Genomic DNA, 27,951 nt, shown 5'->3' with positions numbered 1-27,951 from the left:
GAAGAGAAGCAAGCGGCACGGCCCTTTGGCTAACGAGCAGCGCCCGCCGAGCAGAGCTGGGGTTCCCGAGCCGGCTCAGCGGTAGCAGCTGCTTCGGCTGGGGCTTGGCCAAGAGGAGCATTCGATGGCCACAGCCCTGGGACACGTAGGGGAGAGCGGGACTCTGCCGCCAGCGCTGAGCCCGGCTGGGCTCCGGGTGAGAACTGGGTGTCCTGGCCCCAGGAAACTGCTCCCATCCCAAAGCGGATGGTGGCTGAGGGCAGCGCGGTGGGGGCGGTTGTGCTGCCAGGACGAGGGCACGGGGCACCATGTCCTTGAAGCGGGGACACCCACCCCAGCACCAGCCCAGTGGCAGGAGACCCTCCCTCTCTGTGGGCAGTGGATGGGGAGCACATGCCTGTGCTGCTGGGGGATCCGTGTCCATTGGCTCTTCCATGTGTGTTTAGTAAATTTATTTTTATCAGGAATTTTGGATGAGGAGAGACAGTGCCACGAGGTGAATCTCTTGCTTATTTGCTTAACCAGACACCAGAAGTACCTCCAGCCTTAAAGAGTATTTAACAAAAACCTCAGCAAAAACTGAAACTGTCTCCCTATGAAATACTATTTGAAAGACTGATACAAGTCCCCAGAGCCGATGTACCCACTCATATAATTTTACTAGCAGGAAATAAAAATGTGACCCAGTATATTTTACAGGTTCAGAAACGATTGAAACACAATCGGGTCCAGGCACAGCTAATACAGCCAGTACCTCTGGAAGAAGCTCTGCACCCCTTCAATCCAGGGAATCACCGTTCAGGTAAAAGTACACGAAAGAAAGGATAACTATCTCCTTGGTGGGAGGGACCATTTTTGTTATTGCTGAAGTTTCTCAGCAGAAAAGGTGGAGGAAAAATAGCCTTGAATCCATCGCTCCCACATAAAGCTGCAGCCAGTCTGGAAGCGGAACCAGGACACCCTCCTGCCGCTAAGGGACCATCCACCACCGCACGGGCTGATTCACCCGCCACTGGGGCTTGCGCAGCGTCAGCAGTTTGGCTGTGAAACCACTGATCCTGTTCCAGTCAACATCGGGGAAGTGGAAAATAATCTGATGCTTAGGAATTGCACATGGCCTGAACCATACCCTTCCTTAGAGTGCAACCAAAGCATAATTATTTTTCCTACTTGTGTCTGTTTTTTCTGTTAATGGTGATTTGAAAGACTAGATTTTCAAGTGATGGCCTTTCTTATAAGTCAATGGTGGAATATAGATTATACCTATTCATTCCATAGTTGGGCCAACAGTTCAAGCCGTTGCAGCAGTGGCAAAGCAGCCCGACAGTTGGAAATGCACTAAAACCCTGTCCTCTACTGGCAATCGAGTCTCTGGGTTTTCTGTGCCGTTGAATTCTCCATGGTACAAGGATGGGCGTACATGTTCTGGATGTTCACTAAAGAAAGGAGGAACCCGAGAAGGGTTTGTCAGCAGTTTGAAAGTAGACCCCTGGGTACGTGTCCTGAGCGGGAGTGCTCTGCTTCCCTTCCTGTGTTGTGGGTGCCTTTGTGAGACTCTTTCCATGTTTTGCTTTGGGGGTCAGCGCAGGCCCAGGCTGAAGGTCCGCTCTGATGCAGACTCCACTATGGAAGGTGCCGTGGTCCTTAGGGTCAAAGTGCTGGCTAAGGATGACTTAAATCCAGCACCAGGACTGACCCTCCTGTGCAGCTCGGCACCTTCCCGGACCGGCTGTGATGGGGCCTTCCTCCAAATCTGCTGTCACCCTCCTGCATCGCTCTTACTCTGTGCAGCCGCCCTTTGGGCTCGGTGCTGCTCTTTTGGTAGGGCTCAGCTGTCATGGCTCCAGCCTGGAAAGGGGCAGAGGAGGCACCAGCTCAGACTCGGTGCTGGTGAGGCCTCACCTCGAGTACTGTGTTCAGTTCTGAGCCCCTCGCTACAGGAGGGACATTGAGCTGCTGGAGCGTGTCCAGAGGAGAGCCACCAAGCCGGTGAGGGGTCTAGAGTCAAATGAGGAGAGGCTGAGGGAACCGGGCATGTTTAGTTTGCAGAAGAGGAGGCTGAGGGGAGACCTCATTGCCCTCTACAACTACCTGAAAGGGGGTTGTAGAGAGGTGAGTGTTGGCCTCTTCTCCCAAGGGAATAATGACAGGACCAGAGGAAATGGTGTGAAGTTCTGGCAAGGGAGGTTTAGATTAGATATTAGGAAGAATTACTTTACTGAGAGAGTGGTCAGGCACTGGAACAGCCTGCCCAGGGAGGTGGTGGAGTCACCATCCCTGGAGGTATTTAAGAAATGTGTAGACATGGCTGTTCAGGGCATGCTCTAGTGCCCGAGATTGTTGCTTTGTGTCTGTTTGTGGGCGGCTGTGGTGTGTGGTTGTGGGTGTTTATTTTGTTTTTGTTTTGTTTTTGCTGTTTGGTGTTTTCTTTTTTTTTGTGGGTTTCTTTTTGTTGGTTGGACTCGATCTCAAAGGTCCCTTCCAACCAAGAAGATTCTGTGTGATTCTGTGTGACTCCAGGCAGCACCCGGCTGCTCCCAGTGAGCATCCCTGTGGCACCAGCCAGTGGACGGGGAGCATGTGTCTGTGCTGCTGCTGGTGGGTCTGTGTCCACCTCCATCTCCTCCACTTCTGCCTCCACTTCCATCTCCATTGGGATTGCTTGATCCTTCTCCACACCCAGCCTGCTGGCAGCCGCCTCTGATGCTTCCAGGGCACGTTGGCACCACAGCATGGCCTGGCCTAAGGAAGGCAGGCATAAGCAAGGACTCGGGACTCAATTCTTCATTGCAGCACATGGGTGAAGGTGGGCAAGTTGGTCTTTGTGGCTGCAGCAGCCGCTCAGCCCGGCAAGAAGTGTTGATGGCTCCTGGCTCTGGTCCTGCCCTGGCCAGCAGAGAGGACCCATGGGACAGGAGTCTCAGGAGCCCTGACCTTCTTGCTACCCGAGGAGAGCCGTGGGGCAATGGGGCCCCTGGGCATGTCCCCAGTAGAAGCTGGCTGGACCTGGGTGGCTCCTTGGACACCAGCCCCCACCAAGAGTCCCTGGCCAGCGCCTGCAGCTGGAAGCTCCTCATCTTCTTCTCCTTCATCAGCTTGGAATGGGGCAAGGTCTTCTGAATCTGCCAGAGCAGAGAGGGCAGGGGTGAGCAGCCCTGCTCCCTGCCCCTGTCTGGCCCAGGCACAGACCCCAGCCCCCCACGCCTGCCTGAGTGCCCAGAAGCTCCTTACTCTGTGCAGGTGGCCTTTGGGCTCAGCGCTGCTCCTTCAGCAGGGCTCAGCTCTCATGGCTCCAGCCTGGAAATGGGCAGACAGAAGAGGCACCGTCTCAGACTCTGGGCAGCACCCGGCTGCTCCTAGCAAGCATCCCTGCGGCACCAGCCCGGGGCGCCCTGTGGGCAGTGGATGGGGAGCATGTGTCTGTGCTGCTGCTGGTGGGTCTGTGTCCACCTCCATCTCCTTCACTTCTGCCTCCACATCCATCTCCATTGGGATCGCTTGATCCTTCTCCACACCCAGCCTGCTGGCAGCCGCCTCTGATGCCTCCAAGGCAAGTTGGCACCACAGCATGGCCCGGCCTAAGGAAGGCAGGCATAAGCAAGGACTCGGGACTCAACTCTTCATTGCAGCACAAGGGTGGAGGCTCTATGTTTGCTGCCCACGGGTTCTACTCCTCTCTTGCAGCCCACCTCCTCAGGATATCGTCCACAAGCTTTTCCACGTGCTCTCTCGTGTCTGATGTGGGCTGCTGGGCCTTGCCTTTGACAGGCTTTAGGCGCACTGCTCTGCACCGGGCTCCTGTCTGGGCAGGGGGCTTGGGACCCGCTGGAGGGATGGGATGGTGGAACGACTTTGGGCCCATGGAGAGGAAGGCGTTTTCCGCGGGAGAGCTCTCCTCCCCTTCCTGTGTTGGTGGCTCTGAGAGACACTTTCCACAATTCAGTCTGGGGGGCAGTGCAGGGCCAGGCTGAGGAATGTGCTCTCATACAGAGGCCAATGTTGAAGTTGCCTTGGTCCTTACATTCACGGTACTGGCTAAGGACGGCTTAGAACTGGCATCAGAAGTGGCCCTCCTGGGTGGCTCAGCACGTTCTCCCGGCTGAGATTGGGAGCAGGTTTGGACTTCCTCCAAATCTGCTGTCACCCTCCTGCATCGCTCTTACTCTGTGCAGCTGCCCTTTGGGCTCGGCGTTGCTCTTTTGGTAGGGCTCAACTCTCATGGCTCCAGCGTGGAAAGGGGAAGAGGAGGCACAGGCTCAGATTCTGGTCTGACAGCCCCAGAAAATGTCTTTGGAACAGGAGACAGTCTGAAAGTCCAGCCTCGTGCCAAGTGGAAAAGAAGTCACAAGTGAAAAACAGAGCCAGGCAGCAGCCTAGAATTGTCCTCTCCTGTCTTTTGCAGCTTGACAGCCTGACTGCCATGGCAGAGGGAGCCTGCCCCTTCACCCGGGCATAGATACCACCCCACACTATTTGGAAACGCTTCCCAAGAGGCGGTTGCAGGGGATGGAGGTGGGCAACATTAACAGGCCCCCTGCTAATGAGGACTGGGCAACAGCAGGCTCTCTGCTAAGCTAATCAAAAACCTCCTTGCAGAGGAAACCAACCCGCCAACAGCCAAGCACCAGCACTGTCAGGTTCAGGGATCTTTGGATGCAGAAGTCTTTGGATGAAAACCAGAGCTTTTCAACCAGACACAGAACTTGCACCGTACGGGCATCTAGTGCAGCAAAAAATCATGTTCCCACACCCCTCACAACGCTGGCGACTTCTCACCTCCCTAGTTAACAATCCCTGCAAAATGGGGTCTTAGCAAGAGACAGGCTGCAGGAGGGGAGATGACCACAGGGTACAGCAAAATGCTACGAAGATGGTGAGGGGACTACGACATCTGATGACGAAAGGCTGAGAGACTTGGGCCTTTTCACTGTGAAGACTGATCAACGCCTATAAATACTCAAAGGGTGCCTGTCAGAAGAATGGATCTTTTCTCAGTGGTGCCCAGTGACAGGACAAGAGGCAACAGGCATAAACTTGGTTAGAAGTTCCACCTAAACATGAGGAGGAACTTCTTTCCTGTGAGGGTGGCAGAGCCCTGGAACAGGCTGCCCACAGAGGTGGTGGAGTCTCCGTCTCTGGAGACATTCAAACCCCATCTGGACACGTTCCTGTGCAACCTGCTCTGGGTGACCCTGCTCTGGCAGGGGCTTGGACTGCATCATCTCCAAAGGTCCCCTCCAACCCCTGCCAGGCCGTGATTCTGTCAGATTCCTGCAGGGAGAACACCCAGAATGGCTTGAACGCAGGAAGGCACAAGGACTCTGGGCACTGATCTGCGCCAGAGGCCGGGCACCCGCCGGCGGGAAGGGCTGTCGCGACAGCTCTGGGCCAGCAGCTGCCTGGGCAGCTCAAGCCCTGCTGGGATGGAGCAGGAGGGCTCCAGGACCCCAGGAGGGCTTCTGCCAGCCCCTGGCCTTGCAGGCCCAGGGGGAGAGGGCGAGACAAGCTCCCGGCCCCCCGAGCTGCCCAGAGTGGCGTCCCCACACCATCCCCACGGTGCCTGCTCCAGCCTGCCCAGGCAGTGGGGGGTGCCCACCTCCATGGAGCACAGCCATGCCTCTGCCAGCGCAAGGGTCCTCCGGGCTTTCATGATGGTGCCCAGATGGCACAAGAGAGAAAAGCACCTGCTGCGCCTTTGAGCCACCCGCCCCTCCTCATCCTCCATTGCTGACGGTCTCATCACACAACAGCTCTTACGGGTCAGGAGGTGACCAGCCAGAAGAGAAGCCCAAAGGCCAAGCCCCAGAGCAAAGCCAGCGTCAATTCCAAACAACAACGGGCAGGTGCAGGTGACACCAAGAGGGTCAAGGCAGTCCATGGGCAGGGCTGGAGCTTGTCCTTGTGGTGGCATTTGAGCCAAGGCAGCTCCTAGGGAGCCCCCAGCTCTGCTGGGACAGGCCGTTCCCCCTGCGCTGGCTCTGAAGACCTTTGGCATAAAAGGGGACTGAACGTTCCCTCTAAAACTTTCATGCTGATCTCCAGGTGTTCACCCCCTTCTGCATCATGAACAAAATGATCAGCATTGCATTTGTGTCTGTGCTGGGTACCCTGCCCTATCCATCTTTGTCCCAGGCTCATCTGGGTTACCCTGTCCCCAGAGGAGCTTTTGCTTCCTCCTGCCCTGATGGTCCCATCATTGGCATCAGCCAGCACCTGCACACAGCTCTGCCACATCTGCCCGGCTCAGCTCTGGGTCAGGTTGGCCAGCTGGGTCATTTCTGGTCAGTCCTTTAAGCCAGTCTGGCAGGTGTGAACTTCATTCACTAGTCAAGCAATGCCCAGAGGCGTTAGACCATACCAAGCTCAGGCAGGGCCCTCACACACAAGCAGTTGCTCGTATCAAAACACACAACACATCATGAACTTCACCAGGGAAAGGGGAGCAGAAAGAGGGGACAAAGCAAGGGTTCACTTTCACCTCCCACATGGGGAGGAAGGGGCGAGACGGCAACCTTTCCATTCAGAGACCTTTGAGAACCTGTAGGTATGAGAAGCCAGGGCAGTGCGGACTCCAGCCGAACGTACAGGACAGACAGGGCTGTGTGTGAATCACAGAATCTTCATGGTTGGAAGGGACCTTTGAGATCATTGAGTCCAACCACAAAAAAAAAGCAAACCAAACCAAAAAACAAACAAACAAAAACAACAAAAAAAAAACCAAACCCCCCAAACAGACACAAACAATCTCGGGCACTAGAGCATGCCCTGAAGTGCCATGTCTACACGTTTCTTAAATACCTCCAGGGATGGTGACTCCACCACCTCCCTGGGCAGGCTGTTCCAGTGCCTGACCACTCTCAGTAAAGTAATTCTTCCTAATATCTAATCTAAACTTCCCCTGCTGGTTCTGTCATTATTCCCTTGGGAGAAGAGGCCAACACTCACCTCTCTACAACCCCCTTTCAGGTAGTTGTAGAGGGCAATGAGGTCTCCCCTCAGCCTCCTCTTCTCCAAACTAAACATGCCCAGTTCCCTCAGCCTCTCCTCATATGACTTGTTCTCTAGACCCCCTCAGAATGAGCAGGGCTGTCATGTGCCCCTGGGGCTACGGGGAAAAGCTCCAGCTGTTGCCCTTATTTGCAAGTCACGGGGAACTAGGGGCAGAATGGAGGAAAGGAGAACAGCAAAGAACTGCCTGAAAAACAGTAGGAGGAGAGATCCAGAGGCCATGGAGATGCTGGGAGGGTTGGAGCCCCTCTGCTGTGAGGACAGGCTGAGAGAGTTGGGGGGGTTCAACCTGGAGAAGAGAAGGCCCCGGGGAGACCTTAGAGCCCCTTCCAGTCCCTAAAGGGGCTCCAGGAAAGCTGAGGAAGGACTCTTGATCAGGGAGGGGAGCCATAGGACAAGGGGGAAGGGTTTGACACTCAAAGAGGGGAGATTGAGATGAGATCTGGGAAAGAACTTCTTTGCTGTAAGGGTGGTGAGACCCTGGCCCAGGTTGCCCAGAGAAGTTGTAAATATCATGAGGTTGGTGCTTAACAAGGGGCAACCCCATTGCTGCTCCTGCCCAGTGGGGCAACTGCTGTCCCCTACACTCTGCTGGGTGCTTACCTGCCTGCCTGCGCTCTCCTGGGTCTGTCCCTGTCACCAGCTCCTGTCCTGGGCAGAAGATCCCCTGCAGGCACAGGATGTAAGACCATGAGCTGCAACTCCAGCAAACAGAACCTAAACCCTCTCTGCTGGGCAGCCCAGAGAAGAGCAAGGCGAGGGGCAGGGAAACCCACTGAAACGCTAACAGCCATCAGCCCCTGCCTTTGGTCGGAAAACAGCTTCATCTGAGTGCTCAGGGAGATATCTCCTGCACCCCTCAAAGCTTCCTGTAGAAGACGGTCTCTGTTGCAGAGACTTTGCAAATGCCCTCCACCTCAATTTTTTCATTTCCAGATGAAGAAACGTGGCCACAGGACGAGAGATTTACCCAGCGCTATGTCCCGGGTGGGGCATGGAAACCCGTGTTTCCCACGTCGCTATCCCGTGCTCTGTCCTCGGAACCCACCAGCTTCCACCTTGGCCTCGGCCCCCCAGCCCCAGGGGCTCGGGGGGGCACACAGTGAGACACCAGCAAACACGGGGAACACGCAGCGCTCTCGCTTGACAGACACCAGGGAAATTAACATAGACAAGTGAGATGGGAACATAACATTCCTACAAGCACAACTTGAATTTATGTTTATTTTATATATATATTTATATATATATACCTTTGTATAGATTAAACTGGTTGGGATTTTATCATATACATTTTTTTGGTATCGTACACGAGAAACAGGAATGAGAACATAGCAAATATAAATCAGTACATTCCTTGAGCAAACTCTTCGCCACACTGAGACTGAAAAATTGCATGCAATGGGGAGACAGAGAGAAGGGAAATCAATTTTATTTAAAAAAAAAAAATAAACAAAAGACGATCCAGGTACAACTGTCGAGGAGCAGCACTATACATGGCAAACCTGTATAAATTAAAAGTAAATTCCACTCTGACATCTACTATGCTTTAAAGTGCAACGAAGCCGGATTTATTGACCTACAGAATACAGGAAAGATTACCCCCTCTCCCCATTCCCATCTATCCCTAAAAAAAAAAAAACAAAACCAAACCCAAACAATAAAAAAAAAATCCAATAAAATAAATCTAAAGGATATACATTATCCACAGTCCTATAGAGACGCCTACATCTACTCAGTAGCACCAAGAATCTGATATGGGTGTAATTAAAATCAATTAAAACTGGGGAGCAACGGTCACATTGGTTCGCTGCTTTTGCAGACCTCCTGCCCCTTCTTTGCGCGGGGGAGGAGAGGCGGCTCTCCCCGTGCCCAAAGCGGAGGCGACAGCGTCCTCTCCTCCCTCCACCACCGGCCGATCACTCTTGGCAGCGGGCTACGGACACGCACACAGAGCACAGCGAGAGCAGCCAAGGAGGGGGCCATGGGGATGGGATGGGACAGGGAGCCCAGGCCCCCCAGGTGGGCGTGTGGGCATCCATCCGTCCGTCCGTCCGTCCCTGGGTGGGTGGGTGGGTGCGGAAGGGAGCGGGGCTGGTCTACAGGGAGGTGAAGGGTTGTGCCAGTCCAACACACGCCACAAGCCTCTTTGGTGACGGGGTGGTGGGAAGGGGAGGGAGGGAGAGAAAGGGAGGCAGCGCGGCCCCCCCTCTGATGAGCCTCTGGTTGTGTTGTCTTCCAAGGCCGGGGGCCCGTGCACCACAGTTCATCTGTCTCTACATGCCACCTCTCAGCAGGCCTCAGTAGCCAAAGGTCTCCTGGGAAGCGTAGACCATGTAGAGGAAGCCATCCTCGTCCTTCTCCTGCTCGTAGATCTCCGAGATGGGGGTGGACACGCTCACCATGCTGTGCTGGTTCACCAGCAGGAAGAAAGCCTGGGTGGGATTCAGCTGCAAGCGACGCCTGTGGGGACAAGGGCAGAAGGACCTGGATCAACCCAGCTTGGGTGGGCACTGTGACAGCAAGGTCTGCCTCCCCCAACAACACTGCTCATACGCCCATACAGCGGGACCTGCTCCCACGGGCTGAGGACACGGTGTCCATGAGCCCAGCTGAGCTGCTCGGGGCTCCGAGGCCTCCTGAGATGGGACTCCACAAAGCCCCTTTCTCCCAGCGCTGCTGGCAAGGGCAAAGCAGAGGGGCCTCTTCCATCTGAGCTGAAGGATAGAAGGAGGAGACTGGAGTCCCCCTCATCAGCTCATGGAGTGTCCCTATGAGGGAGAGGTCACAGTCCTTCACCAGATGCTCAGAACCTGCCCCGCCTCGACACCCCACAGCATTCTGTCCCAAAACACAAGGATGCTGTGGTTGTCACATCCCCATCCCACCCTCAGCAGCTGCCTCACCCTCACCCCACCTCAGGGCCTGTGGGTGAGGACAGGTTCACAGCGTGCCAGCCGGGGCCACCCCACTCACCGGATTATTTTGACCAATTCACTCATGTTGACATGGTCTGGGACAAGAAACTTGGTCTTGTCCAGCACCGGCAGCTGTTTCTCCCCTTTATAGCGTTCAATGATCACCTGGGGAGAAAGTCAATGGTAGAGTCAGCCACAGGTTACAGTGCCCCGCTGTCAAACACAAATTAAACACAAGTGGAGAAGTTGGGGTAAGGGCCCACTTTGTTTCCTGTGAGGGTGAAGCAAACAAAAAAAAAAGTCTTTTTTCAGTGGTGCCCAGTGACAGGAGAAGAGGGAACAGGCACAAACTGGAACCTAGGAAGTTCCATCTAAACATGAGGAGGAACTTCTTTCCTGTGAGGATGGCACAGCCCTGGAACAGGCTGCCCAGAGAGGTGGTGGAGTCTCCTTCTCTGGAGACATTCAAACCTGCCTGGACACGTTCCTGTGCAACTTGCTCTGGGTGGCCCTGCTCTGGCAGGGGGTTGGACTGGATGATCTCCAGAGGTCCCTTCCAACCCCTGCCAGTCCGTGATTCTGTTAGACAGGGCAGTGACCATCAGGTTGGCTGCAGACAGGTCTTCAGCAAGAAGCCATCTGCCTGCCTGAGCCCGATGGTGGAGAGCATCCCAGACAAGAGACCTAAAGCACCAATCACTCTGGCTGGCTGAGGAACAGTGGGCATTAGAGGATTGATTTAGCTGCCTCCCCTGAAAGGCAGGAGATCCGGAAGAGGAGCGAAGTGTATTTTAACATCGCTTTCAGACTGACCAAACCCACAGGTTTTGCTGACCTGAGCTAAGGGCTGAGCTCACGGTGCACAGCAAGAGATATTTCCCTTCCCTTTTGTGCCACAACTCCGGGCTGCTGCCATCCAGCGTCACCCTGTCACCCCGCATGCTCAGGAAAAGCTGCAGATATTCCCAAATGAGCAGTTTTTAGAAATCACTGCAAAGCCACCCCCGAGGCACTTCCTTCAGAAAGGGGGAGCTTGGGTTTCGCCAGCCCCGCTCCTCACGTTAACGCTCAGACACGCTGACTCCCAAGAGGATCAAGAAACCCACGGCCACTCCTCCCTTGTGCCACCAGAACAATGCGGTGAGCTTCCAGGGCACGCCAGCACAGTGCCACCACGGGGACAGCCCGACCTGTCCTCCCCTGCAGAAGGTCATGCTTAGGATCTCACCACACCTACACAGTGATTTCTGTTCCATTTTCCTGCTGTTATAATTAATGATTTCCTTCTGTTAAGGCGCGTACAGCTACAACCGCCACTCTAAATCAGCTTGGAAATGTACTATTTGTATTCCAAGAAACAAGGTGGTGGCAGTTAAAATAAGTAGTGATATTACTTATAAAGCTCCACATGTTCCCATTACAGTGATACTCTCACTCTCTCCAAGACCTCGTTGTTTTCTCCACGGAAAGACACTGGCACACTTGTCAGCTCCTCCTCTTCCTCTCCCCCTTGAGACTGAACATTATTTTTTCACTATAAGGCAAGGAGTTCCCATAAATCTTTTTCCCAGGTCTTTTCCAAAAATACAGGGGAGACTGCAAACAGCCTGTGGGCAGGGGAGGGGTGGAGCAGTGTGCAGAGATCAGGAGCCCCAGAAGATGGCTCTGTGGAGCCAAAAAGGATCAGGCGAACCTCCAGGAACGTGGATTTGCCTTTCCCTTCCTCATTTGTTGACACACCAGCCTCTGCTGCTGCCTGGCTACACCAAAGCCAAATCAGACGCTCTGTTTGGGATTCTGGGAATGTCTGATGAGCTCCCCAGACCGCAGGGCTTATCTCAAGGCCCACCAGGATGGGCCAAGCCATGTTGCAGGCAGTTCCTGGGTGAAGGAGGGCTGTGAGGTGCCTCGGTGAGAGCTCTCTGGATCAGAGTCCATCCTGGACCAAGCTCACACAAGAGGAACCCAGGAGGCCAAGGGCCGGACAAGCAGCACATGAAGGCCCTCATGAGTCCACCAGTGCATTCTCACATTGGCCATGTCTCCTCTTGGTACTGAGCAAGCGTGCCAGAGAAAAAGACGACGGAAAGCCAGGTATTGCTCCTTCGGCCCCTTTTACAAGATGGGGACCTGATAAAAGAACCATTTCCTGCAACAGACTAAATCATAGAATGGTTTGGGTTGGAAGGGACCTTAAAGATCATCCAGTCCCACCCCCTGCCCTGGGCAGGGACACCTCCCACCAGACCAGGCTGCTCCAAGCCCCATCCAACCTGGCCTTGAACCCCTCCAGGGATGGGGCAGCTACAGCTTCTCTGGGCAACCTGGGCCAGGGTCTCACCACCCTCAGAATAAAGGATTTCTTCCTGAGATCTCATCTCAATCATGCCTCAGGATGCCCTTTACCAACCTGCTGATGTCCCTTCCTGCCTCCAAGAGGAGGGCAGGGAAGGACAAAGACAAGCAGAACCGTCCTACTGTATTTAATTTGAGTCCTAGTCAGAGAGAGGAGTATTTTGGCTACAGGGAATCACAGAATCACCTAGGTCGGAAGGGACCCTTTAAGATCATCTAGTCCAACCAATAAAAAAAAAAAAAAAAAAAAAAAACAAACAGAGAGATGAACAGTCTCAAGGGACTGGACGCTCATACCAGCAACATACTGGGGTGCTGCTCTGGCCACTGGGAAACAGAGAGGCAACAGCAGGACCTCAAGTTTCTAACAGTAGTTTGCACAAAATACGCAGCTACCGTTCGTGCATATACCTTTACATGCACCTGGGCTACACCTCAATTCTCGCTTACATCGAGCAGGACCAGAGGCAGAGGTCTCCACTTACCAGCCGGTCCCACCACACAAAGAAAAGCCACTCGATTAATACAAGAATGGGCTGAGAAGGATGTCCTGGCTGTTAAAGCAGCAGCTGCCTTGTGCCCTGAGCAGACAGAGGGGCTGTCACGTAGAAGAGCTCCCGGAGTTTGTGTTTCCAGAACAGGAGCTGCTATTTGGGTACCCCACCCGCGGGAACAGGTGGCCCATGGACAAAACGTTCTTGTCTCGCTCTGGAGGGAAATGCATGATCAAATGCTAATATTACACCCCTGTGGCCACAGGGCTTGTGCACAAAGCCACCTCCGCTCCCGTATCCTCTTCCAAGCTGCTGCCTGAGGCCGGGGGGGTTCCTCAGCGTGGGACACCTCCTCCTGGGGACACCACCTCCTGCAGCGGGAACCCACCACAGGTCTCTCTGCAGCAATAACACGAGCTGGGCACATGTGGAAAGGCTCAGGGCAGAGCCTGGGGTCCCAGCCTCACCACAGAGGGGGCTCAGGCAGCATTTATAGACTCAACCCTCTATCTGGGACCAGTCTGAAGAGGTGGAAAGGGATTTTGGTAGGGAACGGGGCTGCATCTGGGCAGCCCGACAAAGGCAGCGCTCCATGCCCCCAGGTCTAACCAGCAGCAAGGCTGAGGATATATTCCCCGGAGGCACACACGCAAATGCATATATGTAACACATACATACATATACCATAGCCAGGCACAGAGATGACCAGAAAGCAGAGCACTCCCTTGAACGCAGACAGCACCAACAGTCTCATCCTGTCCCCCTCCAGCTGAGCAGGGGGGAGGTCTTCTACTGGGAATATATTCAGTAACCAACCCCCTCCATCCAAAAGGTGCTCTGGTGTTGATCCACCTTGAGTTGTGTCAGCCCTGGACACTGGGTCTGCAGCCCCCCAGCACAGCCCTCGCAGGAGCCCAGAGAAGGTTGTCCCTTCCTCCATGTCCATAATTTGGGTTTCCATCCACCATTGTGCCGGGGCAGGCCATCATTTGGGCTCCCTCACCTGCCATTACCTCTCCGTGCTCCTCTGTGGGTGTGCAAGTGAACTTTTTATCACCTATTATGTTATTATCACCTTATTATAATCTAACAGAGGCCTCTGTGCACCCCAAACACAGCCTCAGCCCTCCCGACCAGCCCGGGAGGTGGCTCCCCCCCAGCCCACCCTCCGCAGCAGCACAGCCCATGTCTCCCCAGCCTCGCCGGATTTAGCATTACAGTGCTTTGGGAAATGGTTTCCTCCCATTCACCGCCCAGCATAAGCTGCTCCCCGGTGATTTTAGAGTCTCCAGGGCTCACCAGAGCTGCCTTAAAGCAGTTGCTCCTCAACAGGCTCAGACCTTCCTGGAGAAGGGCTCCAGGAGGAGAGTCCAACAGCAGGGGAGGGCAAGTATAAGCTCGGTCTATCCTCTAACGGGGCAGAAGATGATTTCTAAAGCATCTGCTGAGGCTGTGGAAGGAGGTCCCAGTGAGAAGGCAGGAGGCTCTCTGCTGGCTCTGCCCGCCTGAGGAGGAGCCACCCTGTAGGTGTCTGCAAGAGGAGCTGGAGGCTCCTTCCCAGCAGAGCTAAGCCTGAGGAGCACCTCGCTGCCACCACAACATGTCCTTCTCAGCAAGAGCTGTGTGTTCCTCTGCTCAGCACTTTTTACCGTGGAAGTGCAGCCAGCTTCGGGGAATGCAGAGCCAGCAAAGGAGCCCCTGGCACGAGATGGAGAGGGAAACACTGGGGAGCCCCTATCTCCTGCCCATCTCTTTGTTACACGTGCCTGTGAGGCATCCTGGGATGCAATTTCCCTTCAAACACAAGCAGAGAACTCCCCGTCTCAGGCAGAGGCCAGGTTATCTACTGCTTTGTCTCTGGTGGGCGCAGACGGACACACCGCCAGCTCTGTCCCCCTGGAAGTAGGTGACACAGCCCCTTCCCCAGCCTCCTCTGGAAGTACCCTGATGGAAACAGGAGAGAAAAGCCTTTCCCTGGGCACCAGGCCAGGCCACGCACTCTGTAAATCCTCCTGGCCCTCTGTCAAAGCAAAAAGGGACTGGCCCGAGGGCTCTGGGTGGAAACTGGAGATGCAGGAAGAGGGCAGCAGCTGCAGCACAGCTCGCTGTCACCTCTGCCCGCGACAGCGGCATGACCTGGGCCACCTTCTCCCTAACTGCCCCTGGCCGGTGAGCTCAAGCCCCTTTGGTGCCTCTCCAGGGAGGTCATCACTCGGCAAACACAAGCCTCTCCTGCCTTTCACCCAAGAGCAAGCCCTTCTGAGAGCAGGTCTGCCCACACTGCTCAGACCTACGGCCACCCCCCCGCCATGGCTGGGGGTCCACAGCACGGGGCTCTGCTCACAGCCCAAGCACCCAAAGTACCAATAGGGACCTGCAGGAACTTTGCTATGTAAAGGAGAAGAGACAGCACCAGCCTCGGTGCCAGGGTCTGATGGGACCAGGCCTTTAGAGACACCAGTGACATGAACACTGGACCCCCCACAGCCTTCAACACCCTCTCTCCTCCTGATTCTTTTTACTGCTCCAGCAAAACCTGCAGCTCAACATGTCCTCCCCTGCCGTGTCAGCCAGCCCAGGAGAGCAAAGCAGCCGAGCATTTAGCCAAGCCCCTCATCCTCTCACAACACTGGCACTCGGGACACCATCAAGGACAATAATGCACCCAGCAAAGCGGTCACTGGAGCAGGGGACAAGTCTCTACCATGGCTGAGCCTCCCCAGACAACCACACCAGCAGCCAGGTCCCAGTGATGCAGAAGCCTTCTCCTGGGGCATGTGGTGTTTGGCCCCAACACAAAGAGCTCTCCCACCATGTTTCAGTAACGCCAGCAAAAGTTTGCATAGTTCTGGCTCCTTCTGCTCATTTCCCACATTTGTGTACAGGCCCTTGATATATGCATGTATGTAAATTTTATCTACAACTGATTTCTAGCCTGTCCTTATTGCTAGAGCCTTAAGGCACTGTAATTAGCTCTGCCACAACTCTGGAGAAACACAGAGCCAGTCTAATGCCATAAAAACCACATTAAAAGCAGCAGTCAATAAATGTGTAGATGATACTGATATCCAGTGTGCTGTGAGGGGCTGACACGTGGACACCATGGCGGTGGCAGGAGAGAAGAAAGAGAAAGAATTATTTTTGCTAGAAGACGTGGTGCTAAAATCAAAAGAAGAGCAAGGCAGGAGTGGACTAGTGTGTGCCAAGAGCAGCTTGAGACATTAAGCCTTGAAGGCTAAATACTGAGAGATTGTATGCGATTTTAAGACAAGGCTGATGTTCATCCAACACCGAGAGTGAGCTGGACTAGGAACATGTCCCATTTTTTGGTCATGCATGCAATAGTGTTGCAAATACTAACTCGAGCGAGCCCAGTATATGTTATTTCTCTAAGTTCTCCACCTTCTCGGGAAGAGAAGCAAATACTCAGCAGGGACATCAAAAACATACTCACAGCCAAAGAGCAAGAGCATTAGATCTGAGATGGGCAGGAAGAACCAGAGGCAATTCATGGAGTCTCACCTACGCGTGTCAACAGCAGATGCTGGGAAAGCACAGAACGGGTGCGACTGTTGGGCTGCGGTATGAATTTGACCCCACATGGAATACTGTGTCCAGTTTTGGAGTCCTCAACACAGGAAAGACATGGACCTGTTGGAACGAGTCCAATGGAGGGCCACAAAGATGATCAGAGGGATGGAGCACCTCCCCTATGAAGACAGGCTGAGAGAGCTGGGGTTGTTCAGCCTGGAGAAGAGAAGGCTCCGGGGAGACCTCACAGCAGCCTTCCAATATCTGAAGGCAGCCTACAGGAGAGCCGGAGAGGGACTCTTTGTCAGGAAATGTAGTGATAGGATGAGGGGGAACGGTTTTAAACTGAAAGAGGGGAGATTTAGATTAGATACTAGAAAGAAATTCTTTGCTGTGAGGGTGGTGAGACCCTGGCCCAGGTTGCCCAGGGAAGTTGTGGCTGCCCCATCCCTGGAGGGGTTCAAGGCCAGGTTGGAGGGGGCTTTGAGCAACCTGGTCTGGTGGGAGGTGTCCCTGCCCATGTGAAAGGGGTTGGAACTGGATGGTCTTTAAGGTCCCTTCCAACTCTAACCATTCTATGATTCTACCCTAACAGAGCCTCTCTGCTTTCAGCACAGATCATCTCACACATCTTTCTCTGGGCAGGGGCAGAGAAATCCTTACCAGGTTATGCAGGAGAAGTCAGGTACCTACCACACCAACAACAGGCCATTTCAGAGTCTTCTGCTGTGCTGGCTTGGAAGTTGATCTGAGATCAAATCGGTGCCCTGCCTCCAGGGCGGGCATGAAGTTTAAGAGAAAGGCTGCACTTTGCGCTGCTGAGAATGGGGTCTGCTATTGAGCTGCTGGCACGCACAAGGCACTGGAAGCTTGTGGAGAGCGTCCTGCATTGATTCTGGGGAGCAAAGTGGTGTAGCCCCCGTGGCTGGCTGGTGGAGGCTGCCCAGTGGCATGGCTCCTGAGAACAAAGACTAACGCAGAACAGCCAGAGGGGTAACTTACCGGGATTTTGTTTGGATGTTGCTCTCGGATCTGCTGTACTTCTTTACAACGATCCGCTGGAAAGAAAGAAGGAAAAACAACAAAGTTAGAAACATCTGGCTGTGCTAGTTCAGGCAAAAACGAGGTAACCGCCCTGCAAGCCACAGCTGACAAAAGAAATGCAAATTCTGGCCTTTTCTGAACATTTTGCAGCAGTGAGATGGTCAGCCAGGTGTCAGCTTCACCCATCAACCTTCATGGCTTCCAACCACCCCAATCATCCCCCAAGGCTGGGATTTTACCTGCCTGGTAAAACTGGGCAACATACATGGAAACCAGAGATGAGACCATAAGGATTACAAAACTCTATTCCTAAATCTACCTTAAGCCCCTGCAGCTCATGACCAGGCAGCAACACAGCTTTAGGGTCTCGGCTCTGGAATCTGGGGCTCTTTGCGTCTCCTGGCTGCTTCCCCTGAGGAGACAGTTCTCCACCTGGGGCTGGGTTTTAGCCATGTCCTTCCTCCTGTTGCGCACTCAGTCTGGCACGGTGCCTCCATCCAAGGGACAGGCCTTGCCAAGGAGGACTCCTTCTATCATACATCTACTCAGTAGCTACAACAGCTCTTGGCCCGACAGAACGTATTTCTAGACCTGTCGTGGAAACAGCAAGAAAAGCTTAAGCAAGGAGATGACCCACGTATTAAAAGGTTTTTTCTGCAGTTCTCACCTTCTAACCCATTTTCCTCCAGAGTTCACGTTTACTGACACGCACAACAGGCAGTACGTAAAAGCTTGTATGCTCTTGGAGCTTGCAGGAGACTTTCAGTGCCCCCTCACTCCTTTACCAGGGGGCTCTCTGCTTTCCACAGCTCAAAGCGGCAGAAAGGAGGGGAAGAATTCATCCCAGGGCCAGGTATGGCTCTGTGTGTGCTCCCCTTGGGATGCTACAGACCTACGCTCCTCCTCACGTTATCATTACCCTGGGAAGAGCTTCACAGCCTTCAGTGGCCCATCTGAAGCACTCAGGGGAAGCAGTTTCATGGGTCACAGTAGGTAAAGCTGGGGGGTGAAGGTCAATGACTAAGAACTGCCTAGAAACACAAGATGTGGGTACCGCATCGTCCCAGTCACATGTGCTGTCACTGGTGCAGCACCAGCTTCAAGCCCAACTCTCCTGACCTGCTTCAGGCAGCCCCAGCTCCTCACAACCCACCAGGATCACACAGGGCATGATAAGCACATGTGTTTGAGTGTGTTTTCTCCCCACAAATGTTAAGCGTTTCTCCTCTAACCATTTAATAAGACCTTATTGCTTATATTGGCTACATACTGCTTTGGGAAGAGACTGGAGTTTCTCTAGAGGCCACAAGACTACAAAATCACTGGACCACAGAAGCTTTTGAGCACCGTTTCTGTCACCTCTGAGAGGAAAATATCCCTCTGCTAGGAACTGCTAGACCTTTCTTCTGTAGGACTCCAGACAGAGCAAGATTATCTGGATTTAATGGAAAATTTGGGCATATTTGCTTTGGGGCTTATGGCTGAAGCTGTAGTTCCTCATGTTTCATTTTCACCCTTTCCAACACTCCAGGGCATCCAGAGTTATCCTTGTGATACAGACAGTTTTCCCCCGAGGTCCCAATCAGCAAGGAGTTCGGCAGAAATCAGCATCGCACATGACGCTGGGACAGCAGTGCCTCTTTGGGAGCCCTGAAGGACACAGGGACAAGAAGGACCCAAGGCACAGCACTCAACACAAGCATCAGCCAGAAGGACGTGTCCCCACCTCTTCTGCAGAGCTCCGCTCCCACGTGTTCGCGGTGTACAACCTTCAGCAGGACAGAGCATCTGAAAGACTGGAGAGCCATAGCAGGAGGGGGCAACACCAGCACAAGGACTTCAGGCAGCTTGACTGCAGCCAGCTCAGAGGTGCTGGGTACTAACAGAGCCCACAGAAGCTGTGTGTCCTCACGGCTGGCCAGTTTTTCTGGCTTCAGCATCCACCCTGTCCTGCAGCTCTCTCCAGACTATCAGATGGCCATGTGGATGAATTTCCTGGACATCACGTGTTTCCCTGCAGGATCACAGAACTGTTTGCACGGGAAGCCCCAGCGATGCAGGGAATCATCAGAAGGGTCTGAGAAGCAACTCGCCAAAGGCAAATTTGCATCCTTTGCATGTTATCACGGCTAGTAATGTAGGTGATCTCAGAGCACCCAACACTAGGCTGCACGTGGGGAAGGGCAGCCACACACCTGATACCCCTTCTTGCTCCCTGGGAGCATAGAATCACAGAATGCTATGGGGTTGGAAGGGACCTCTGGAGATCATCCATACCAACCCCCTGCCAGAGCAGGGTCACTCAGAGCAGGTCCCACAGGAACGTGTCCAGGTGGGGTTTGAACATCTCCAGAGACGGAGACTCCACCACTTCTCTGGACAGCCTGTTCCAGGGCTCTGCCACCCTCACAGGAAAGAAGTTCCTCCTCATGTTTAGATGGAACTTCCCATGTTCAAGTTTGTGCCTGTTGCCTCTTGTCCTGTCACTGGACACCACTGAAAAAAGACTAGCCCCATCCTCCTGACATCCACCCTTTAAGTATTTATAGGCACTGATCCGATCCCCCCTCAGCCTTCTCTTCTCTAGACTAAAAAGACCAAAGTCCCTCAGCCTTTTCTCATAAGAGGGATGCTCCAGGCCTCTCACCATCTTTGTAGCCCTCTGCTGTACCCTCTCCAGCAGTTTCGTGTCCTTCCTGAACTGGGGAGCCCAGAACTGGACCCAGTGCTCCAGATGGGACCTCACCAGGGCAGAGTAGAGGTCACCAGCCTTCCACCTGCTGGCCACGCTCTTCCTGATGCACCCCAGGATGCCATTGGCCTTCTTGGCCACAAGGGCAACCCATTCTATATCAACATTTTTCCCCCTCCTTGTTGCAGGGAGAAGCAAAACACCGCGTCTGGCTCCAGCAGCTGGGGGGCTCCGAGCAGGAGGGGACGGAGGGGCTGCAGCCGGCTGCTGTGATGCAGAGGGAAGGACACCGTCGCCCCTCCCAGCCGTGGGCACCACACATCTGCCAGGGGGGGACGCTGGGCTTCTCCCCACTGCCAGGAAGCGAGAGCTCCAGATGGCAGCAAGACAAAAAACCACACACATTTTATTGGTTATTCCTAGCAAAATCTCACTGCGAGGGCCTATTGAAAGAGCGGGGTATTTTTATAGCATTGCATATGCCAGGAAAATCGCCTATTTCTCCTCCAACTGCTGTTTCCACTAAGTACCAACAGCAAAGCCTGCAAATTGCCCAAAACACCAGAATCTCAGCTGTTTTGTTGACAGAGGTCCTTCCCAAGCTGTTCTCCCAAAGATGTCACACCGTGTCCCGTGGCGATGCAGGATGAGATCATTATGACAGTTATGGAGAACAGCAGAAATTTTTAAGCCGGACTTTCCGAGCATTAACCTGTTTTATCAGCGGTGCCCGGGAACCCTGGCTACGAGAGACAGGTCTCTGCTGTGCAGACACGGGAGGGAACGACGGCCCTGGATGCAAAAGAGCTCAATTGGACAAAAGATACAGATGGCGGAACAGAAGGAAAACACATGGGAAGTTCTCCAACAGCGCAGTTGCGTAAGGGACAGCATTTTTCAGGAGACACTAGACAAACACTGGCCAGGCGCCGGAGCTGCCCTGGGGCAGCGGATTGACTCTACGACCGGCCCTGCTGCCTGTCACCGGCAGGAATGCTGCTCAGAAAACACCATCAAGAAAAAAATACCACCTGGAAATGTCATCAAGGTGCTACCGGGTCAACAGCTCCACAGCTGAGCAAGAGCTGCATGTGGATGGCAAAGCAGAGAGTAGAAATTCAGCCGTGAGCTCCTGCCTCTCCCCATGGTCCCACATCCCAGGGATCAAGCAGACATCCCTGGTGGCTTCCTCACTGCCACCCCCAGGACACTCCACCAGCCAGCCTGGGGTGGATCTGTCTCAGACCTGAAGCAGATGCAAAAATGAACATGTTTCTTCAAGAAGCTGCTGTGGTCAGTCCCTGGGCAGAGTGCTGCTAGAATATGGTCCTCTCTCCAAGAGATTTTCTGCAAGGAGAGGAGGAGTTGCATGGTTTTAAATCAGGATGCATCTGGGATGAGCTGGCAACTGCTGGAGACACGGGCAAGTTATGCAGGTCATTCCAGATGAACGTCAATAAATATTTTGGTAATATCACACCACCCTGGGGCCAGACACCTCTAACCACCAAGAAACACACCCCTGTGTATGTGTCACAGCTCACACCAGAGCTGGGCTGACCTGGCCCTGCCCAACGCTGCAGAGCTCATTCTCAGGCCAGAAGGACCACTGGAGGAGAAGAGGACAGAGCCACGTCCTGGGACAGTTGTTCTCACCACCATGAGAGGGTCTAAGTCCCAGGTCAGGCAGGACAGCAGCGCTGCAGAAACCTGGCAGTGACTCTCATCTTTGGTTGCACTCTCCTCCTTCTGTCTGCAAATCCCAGGGGGCTCCGGACAGGATGAATGACTCGGGACCAAAACTACACTGTTTTGAACTTGATGTCTGATAGAAAACGCATCTCTGCAACACGGTGTCAGTAGAGCCTGATGGTCCGCTGTCACAGGAAGGAATTACCAACACAGACGTGGAGCAATTGATGATCTGTCTGCACAACTCTCCATTTCATTTTTACAGCTTCATTATGGGATGTGTAACACCTGGGAGGATTTTTGGATGCCTGGAGCCCTGGGATTTCCGAGGGATCTCAGCAGTCTCGTGCATTTGCATAAGTCCCCAATCTTCCTGGCTCCAGAGCAGAGCTTGAAAATGGATTTTAAAAGACAAACAGGAACTAGCTTAATATTTTAGCAGTTTCAAAATTTAACTGAGTATGATTTTGAGCCTGGTTCCAGGAATGAGTATTTGTATCCGGCAAATCCACGATAAGGGCTCAGCTCGTGACCAAGCGGAGCCACAGGACAACTGTGAAGTCTAAATTAACATCAGGATGCCCGTTCTCCGGTTGCACAGTACCACGTCACCCTGCTGTGGGCCAGCAAGGGCCAGCACGGGCCCTCAACCATTCAAACAGCCAAAACCAGGGCTTCCAACCCACCACACCTCCTGAGCATGGGGGGCAAACGGGCAGTGCCCTCTGTGCCGCATCTGGACAGCACACGGAGTGTTTACATCACAGCTCCAGATAAGGAACTGGGGTGTGTTTTTTTTTTTATGCTCAACATTTAATCACAGTTTCATTAGCCTCAGAAAGAGAACAGCAAGTTCCCTCCATGGGGGCCGTCCCCAGAGGTTGTCCTCTGCAAGGGCTTCCCTCCGGCTTTTCTTTGACCTTTTCTTCCGTCTTCTCCTCCAAGACGGCAGGAACGCACTCAGATTTCTCAGAACTACTCAGGACACTTCCAATTGCTCAAACAAAGAGCTGGCAGCCCCGAGAGGGCTGTGTTTTAATGCCGAACACCACACACGTGCACAGAGACTTTGCACGGCCCCGGTCACTGCTATTTGTGCACAAACATGCCCGGACACGCAGAGATCTGCCGGGCCTGTTTGGGGAGACCAGCCAGAGGCGAGAGTCCTGAATTTATTCCTTCCATTTTCTCTCACGGCCTATTTCCAAACTGCCTCCTGAAGACAAAAGGGCAGCAAACGACTGCAGGACCGCAGGATGGGGGGTGTTTACACGCTGCAGGTCGACCATAGAACGTCCCACAGGCAGGGTGACACATAGGAACACCTCCCGAGTGACTCTGCTGGCTGTGATTCCTGCCCCCCACCCGGACCCACCACAGAAGGAACACGGGAGCCACAGGAGATGACTTGCCCGCGGCTCGTGGCTACTTGATGTCAGAGGCAGCATGAGTCCACCAGTCCTACAGCTCCTGGGTTCCTCACTCTCCACCCGTCTGGCTCTAGGGGATATCTGAGGTTTTCGTAGTGACGAAAATATGAAGTCACAAACAAAGGACATACAGGTTTTATTATTCCTGGCTGCCAGTCAGGACCTTTTATTTTCTAAAAGCATGATAATAATAATAAAAAAAAAAAATAAAAAAAAAAATCAATATTTGTGGTCTACATGTCTGGCTGGCATTTGCTCTGGATGTTTGCTCAGTTCTTATTGTACCAATATTTTCTTCAGTGCTGACAATTAACCCCCCAAACAAATCATGTCACAGAATGTCCTCGGTAATTAACACAATCAGACACAGGCAGCTATGCATCAGCTCGGAACAGCAGCCTCATTTCAAGGAATCCCATCTCTTCCAGCACAACCACTGGAGCACGAGTATGAGGACAAGCTGACTCACCAGCCAACCTCAGATCAAGATCAAGATGCTTTTCCAAGCCACCAACAAGCAAAACCGTTATGAGAATCATAGAATCACAGAATGGTTTGGGTTGGAAGGGACCTTAAAGACCATCCAGTCCCACCCCCTGCCCTGGGCAGGGACACCTCCCACCAGATCAGGTTGCTCAAAGCCCCCTCCAACCTGGCCTTGAACCCCTCCAGGGATGGGGCAGCCACAGCTTCTCTGGGCAACCTGGGCCAGGGTCTCAGCGCCCTCACGGCAAAGAAGTTCTCCCCCAGATCTCGTCTCAATCTCCCCTCTTCCAGTTTAAAACCATTCTCCCTTGTCCTGTGGCTCCCCTCCCTGATCAAGAGTCCCTCCCCATCTCTCCCGGAGCCCCTTTAGGGACTGGAAGGGGCTCTAAGGTCTCCCCGGAGCCTTCTCTCCTCCAGGCTGAACCCCCCCAACTCTCTCAGCCTGTCCTCACAGCAGAGGGGCTCCAGCCCTCCCAGCATCTCCGTGGCCTCCTCTGGCCCCACTCTTAACAGGTCCATGTCCTTCCTGTGCTGAGGACTCCAGAGCTGGAGGCAGTACCAGAAGCACAGGACAGTGTGTGGGACACTGTTGGTCTTTCAGCTGGTACAAGCCCTCCTGGCTCACATCAGACGAGCCCCCAGAGAAGGTGACACTGCCAAGAGGGGAGGGAATCCAGCCCCACACACCGACTTTATCTTTCCTCCAAAGAGGAGCAGTTTCCCAGAACTGAAGGCAGATCTCCCAGAGGACCGAACCTGGGATGGGAACGCTCAGCACAGAGAGGCTGAGGTCAAACCTCTACATTTGTCCCGTCGCCAGGGGCTCCAGCTGACCCGTAGGACACAGGCGTACATGTCCCACTGCCAAGAGCCTCCACGTCAGCAGGATGCTGGGGCACGAGGCCACCCTACTTTCAGCTGCCCGACCACCAGTGGGGGGTTAAGGTCCATGTCGGTGACCACACTGGTCACAGGCTGCCTCACAAACAAGGCCTGAAGCCTCTGGGCAGCCCTGCAGAGCAGAGCAGCCCACTCCAACCATCACCCCAAGAAGGGTGGGAGGTGCAAGCGCTGCCCGATGCTCCCAAGGACTCACACTCCTTATGGGAAGCACAGGGGTGCCGCTGTCAGGTGGCCACACGCTCTGGCTACAGCCAGGACACCCTGTTCCTTCCATACAGACCACAGCTTTGTTCTGGGAATTGTTTTGGACTCCTACGATGGATGTGAGCACACAGAAAGCAGCTGCCTCTGCTGTCGGGTCTGGCACATGGAAGCAGGGGGTTACTGCGCACCCAGAGCAAAGATGCTCGGCCAGAGACGTGCCAAGGACCAGCCCAGGTCACGGAGCATCACCCTCTCACCAGGAATGGCACATTGGATCCAGGGAGAAGTCACCACTCACTGCCCTCAACACACCTGGGCTCAAAGCCCCAGCGTTTCCCAGCCAGTCCCTTTCTCAAGTCCCCAACAATAACGGAGAGAAATCCTGAAATTTTGTTCAGGATAGAACCCCAGACACCAGCAGATGAACAAGCAGAAGGAAGTCATGGGAAAACAAATCTCAATAATACAAGAAGGGGGAAAACATGCGTGGAGAAAAGCAGACTCTTCCCCTGGCCGTGACACCAGAGCCAGGGTACCTTTTGTAAACAGGCATAGTCCTGACTCTGCCTTTTCTCCCTGTTTTTGGAACCGTTCCACTTCCATAAAGTTTCGAAGCCCTTAAAAACGCCGCCATTCCTAGGGCACAGTGTCACGGGCGATGTTTTCCATCAGCCCTCTCCAACTGCCTTGTAAACAATTGCTTCCCGCTCCCCTTGTGTAATGATCCAAAGAGGAAAACAAGCTGTATTTACTTTCTCCAACCCAGCGATCCCAGCCCTGACACAAAGCAGCTGCGTGGGCTGCCAGGCCTCCTCCTCCTCCTCCTCCCAGCCAGGCTCCGCAGACCAGTCAGCAGAGAGAGCAAAAGGGCAGAAGAAAGTACACAGAAACAGGGAGCACCAAAACCCCCCGCTCCCCCCTCCCTTCTCCGTCCCTCCCGGGCTATTTTAATCCCATCCCGCTTTCTCCCAACTACTTGGAGCTTGGGATTTTGTTTTCCTTCTGGCTCGCGCAAAGGCTGAGCCATCTGCAAAGGCAAACCAGGCTCCTCCCGACCCTAAGAAGCCGATTCTCACCAGTTTAACAGGAGGTGGCTACCAAGGGTGTGATTTGGGAGTTCGCTGCTTTTAATAGGTGGCTTCGGAGAAGGCAGTGATGGTGCCGAGAAAGTATCCCAGGGCACCCACACCTCAGGTTGTTCTTGTTTGTGCACGGTGCCTCGGCTCGGTGGCCATGGCAGGAGCAGGCTGGATAGGCATTCAAGGCCGGAAGGGTTGCGCCAATAAATTACTAAATATTTACAGTTTCCAAGAGAGCAGCGAGGGGCTGGATCAGCAGTTCAGGAGGAAAAAAGCTCCAATTTTCAAACTCCAGTAGGAAACAGGCCCTCACCTGCCTTTGGGCAGTATCTGACACAAACCCAGGCCTCGTTTGGCACGAATACACCGATTTCAGCATTATTCAGGCGGTCAAGCTCAACCGATGTCCTCCTCGGGATGTGACCCGCCAGAAAGAGGCGCCTCTCCCAGTGCCAGCTGGCAAAGGGCAAGAGGGGACAGCAGTTGATGGTTCATCCGATTTCATGATCGGGTCTGGCAACCAAATGTGGTACCTCCCCTGGTGACCTCCTTGAGCTTTGAGTCACTTCAGCTTTCCCACCACCTACATTTGACAAAGGTCTGGGTGTAGGGAACCATCAGGGGGGCTGCATCAAATTCTTGGAGCCACAACCCCTCTACCACTAACGAGACGGGGAGTGGGGAAGGCAGTTCCTGACGATGTCACCGTGCTCCGACAGTCAGAAGCGTAAAGACTGGAACAATCCCTGGGCGGGAGTGAAACACGGCCATTGGCCTCTTGGCTACCAGCCTCGCCCTGCGCTCAGAGCCCCTCGCTGTGGTCACCCCAGCTCTTTGGGAAGGACAAACAGGGGGTGACACGGGGGGGTGACACGGGGGGGTGACACCTGCCCTACCTGCCCCCCTCGCTCCGACAGATTTGTTATTCGGGGCTGGATAAAACCCATGGGCTCCCTGAGAGGGCACCCCCCTTCCCCCCCGAGGGACAACCACCCCGCCCCATATAAAGTACAAATATACAGACCGCCCCCGCGCAGCCGGGGCCGGGGGGGGGGCTCCAAACCCGCCTTCCGGCTCCAGCGCGGCCCCCCCGGTGTGGGGCTCGGCCGGAGCCCCCCGGGGCTGCCACCCCTCCGCCCGGCCCGAGCCCCGCACCGGCCCCCCGGGGCTGCCGGCCCCCGGCGCGGGTGGGCGCCCCGCCGCGCTGCCGGCCGGGATGACATCACCGCGCGGCGGCTGCGGCACCGCCGCCTCTCGGTCCCCCGTCCGTCCGTCGCCCGGCCCTGCCCGCCGCCCGCCCTCACACGGCGGAGCCCGCCCGAGCCCCCCGCCGCGGGGGGAACGGCGCCCCGGAGGTCAGCACGGCGGGGAGCGGAGGGAGGGACGGGGGAGCGGGGACCCCCCCACCCGCCCCGCGCGACTCACCGAAAGTGCGGCGCTGCTTGAAGGGCCGGTCCGAGGGCATGGCGGGCGGGCGGGGGCGGCCGGGCCGGGTCGCTGGTGCCGGCGGCGGCTCCGTCTGGCGGCGCGGCCTGCGCTGGGGCTGCGGCGGAGCGGGGCAGTGACGTCAGCGCAGCACGCCCGGAGGGGGCGGGGCTTGGGGGGGGCTCCGCCCACTCAGCGGCGGGGCAAGGGGGAGCGGTGTTTGTCGGGTCCGGTCCTTGTCCTGGAGCGGTCCGGGGGAGGACGGACCTTGGAGACCACTTTGTCCCCCCCCTGCCCTGGGCAGGGACACCTTCCACCACACCAGGTTGCTCCAAGCCCCCTCCAACCTGGCTTTGAACCCCTCCAGGGATAGGGCAGCCACAGCTTCTCTGGGCAACCTGGGCCAGGCTCTCACCACCCTCACAGCAAAGAATTTCTTCCCCAGATCTCAGCTCAATCTCCCCTCTTTCAGTGTCAAACCCTTCCCCCTCCTCCTATGGCTCCCTCCCTGATGAACATCCCTCTCCCTCTCTCCTGTAGCCCCTTTAGGCACTGGAAGGCCACCATTCTTCCCACTCTTCACCACTCTTCTCCACACCGTGGAGAAGAGAAGGCTCTGGGGAGACCTCATAGCAGCCTTCCAATATCTGAAGGGAGCTACAGGAGAGCTGGAGAGGGGCTCTTTGTCAG

The 27,951-nt window shown here is 54.7% G+C and overlaps 1 protein-coding gene across 1 annotated transcript; it reads right to left on the bottom strand.

Moving 5' to 3' along the window:
• Nucleotides 1-8,198: 8,198 nt before the first annotated feature.
• MAP1LC3A (microtubule associated protein 1 light chain 3 alpha) lies at nt 8,199-27,390 on the bottom strand. Its single transcript, XM_074157138.1, has 4 exons — nt 27,262-27,390; nt 17,309-17,364; nt 9,985-10,091; nt 8,199-9,471 (listed from the first exon to the last, which is right to left on the bottom strand). Exons 1-4 carry the CDS (start codon nt 27,299-27,301, stop codon nt 9,309-9,311), a joined length of 366 nt encoding a protein of 121 aa, XP_074013239.1. The 5' UTR covers nt 27,302-27,390; the 3' UTR covers nt 8,199-9,308.
• Between the last annotated feature and the right edge of the window lie 561 nt (nt 27,391-27,951).

This window comes from Numenius arquata, chromosome 12 (genome assembly GCF_964106895.1).
Source record: "Numenius arquata chromosome 12, bNumArq3.hap1.1, whole genome shotgun sequence".
NCBI classification, from domain to species: domain Eukaryota; kingdom Metazoa; phylum Chordata; class Aves; order Charadriiformes; family Scolopacidae; genus Numenius; species Numenius arquata.
This window is presented reverse-complemented; position numbering and strand designations above follow the sequence as displayed.

Excerpts from the sequence above, each read along its gene's own strand:
- MAP1LC3A (XM_074157138.1), bottom strand. The coding sequence starts at position 27,301 with ATGCCCTCGGACCGGCCCTTCAAGCAGCGCCGCACTTTCG. Across the intron at positions 10,092-17,308 it reads AACATCCAAACAAAATCCCG|GTGATCATTGAACGCTATAA; the intron begins GTAAGTTACCCC and ends CTTTCTCCCCAG. Across the intron at positions 9,472-9,984 it reads GAATTGGTCAAAATAATCCG|GCGTCGCTTGCAGCTGAATC; the intron begins GTGAGTGGGGTG and ends TTGTCCCCACAG.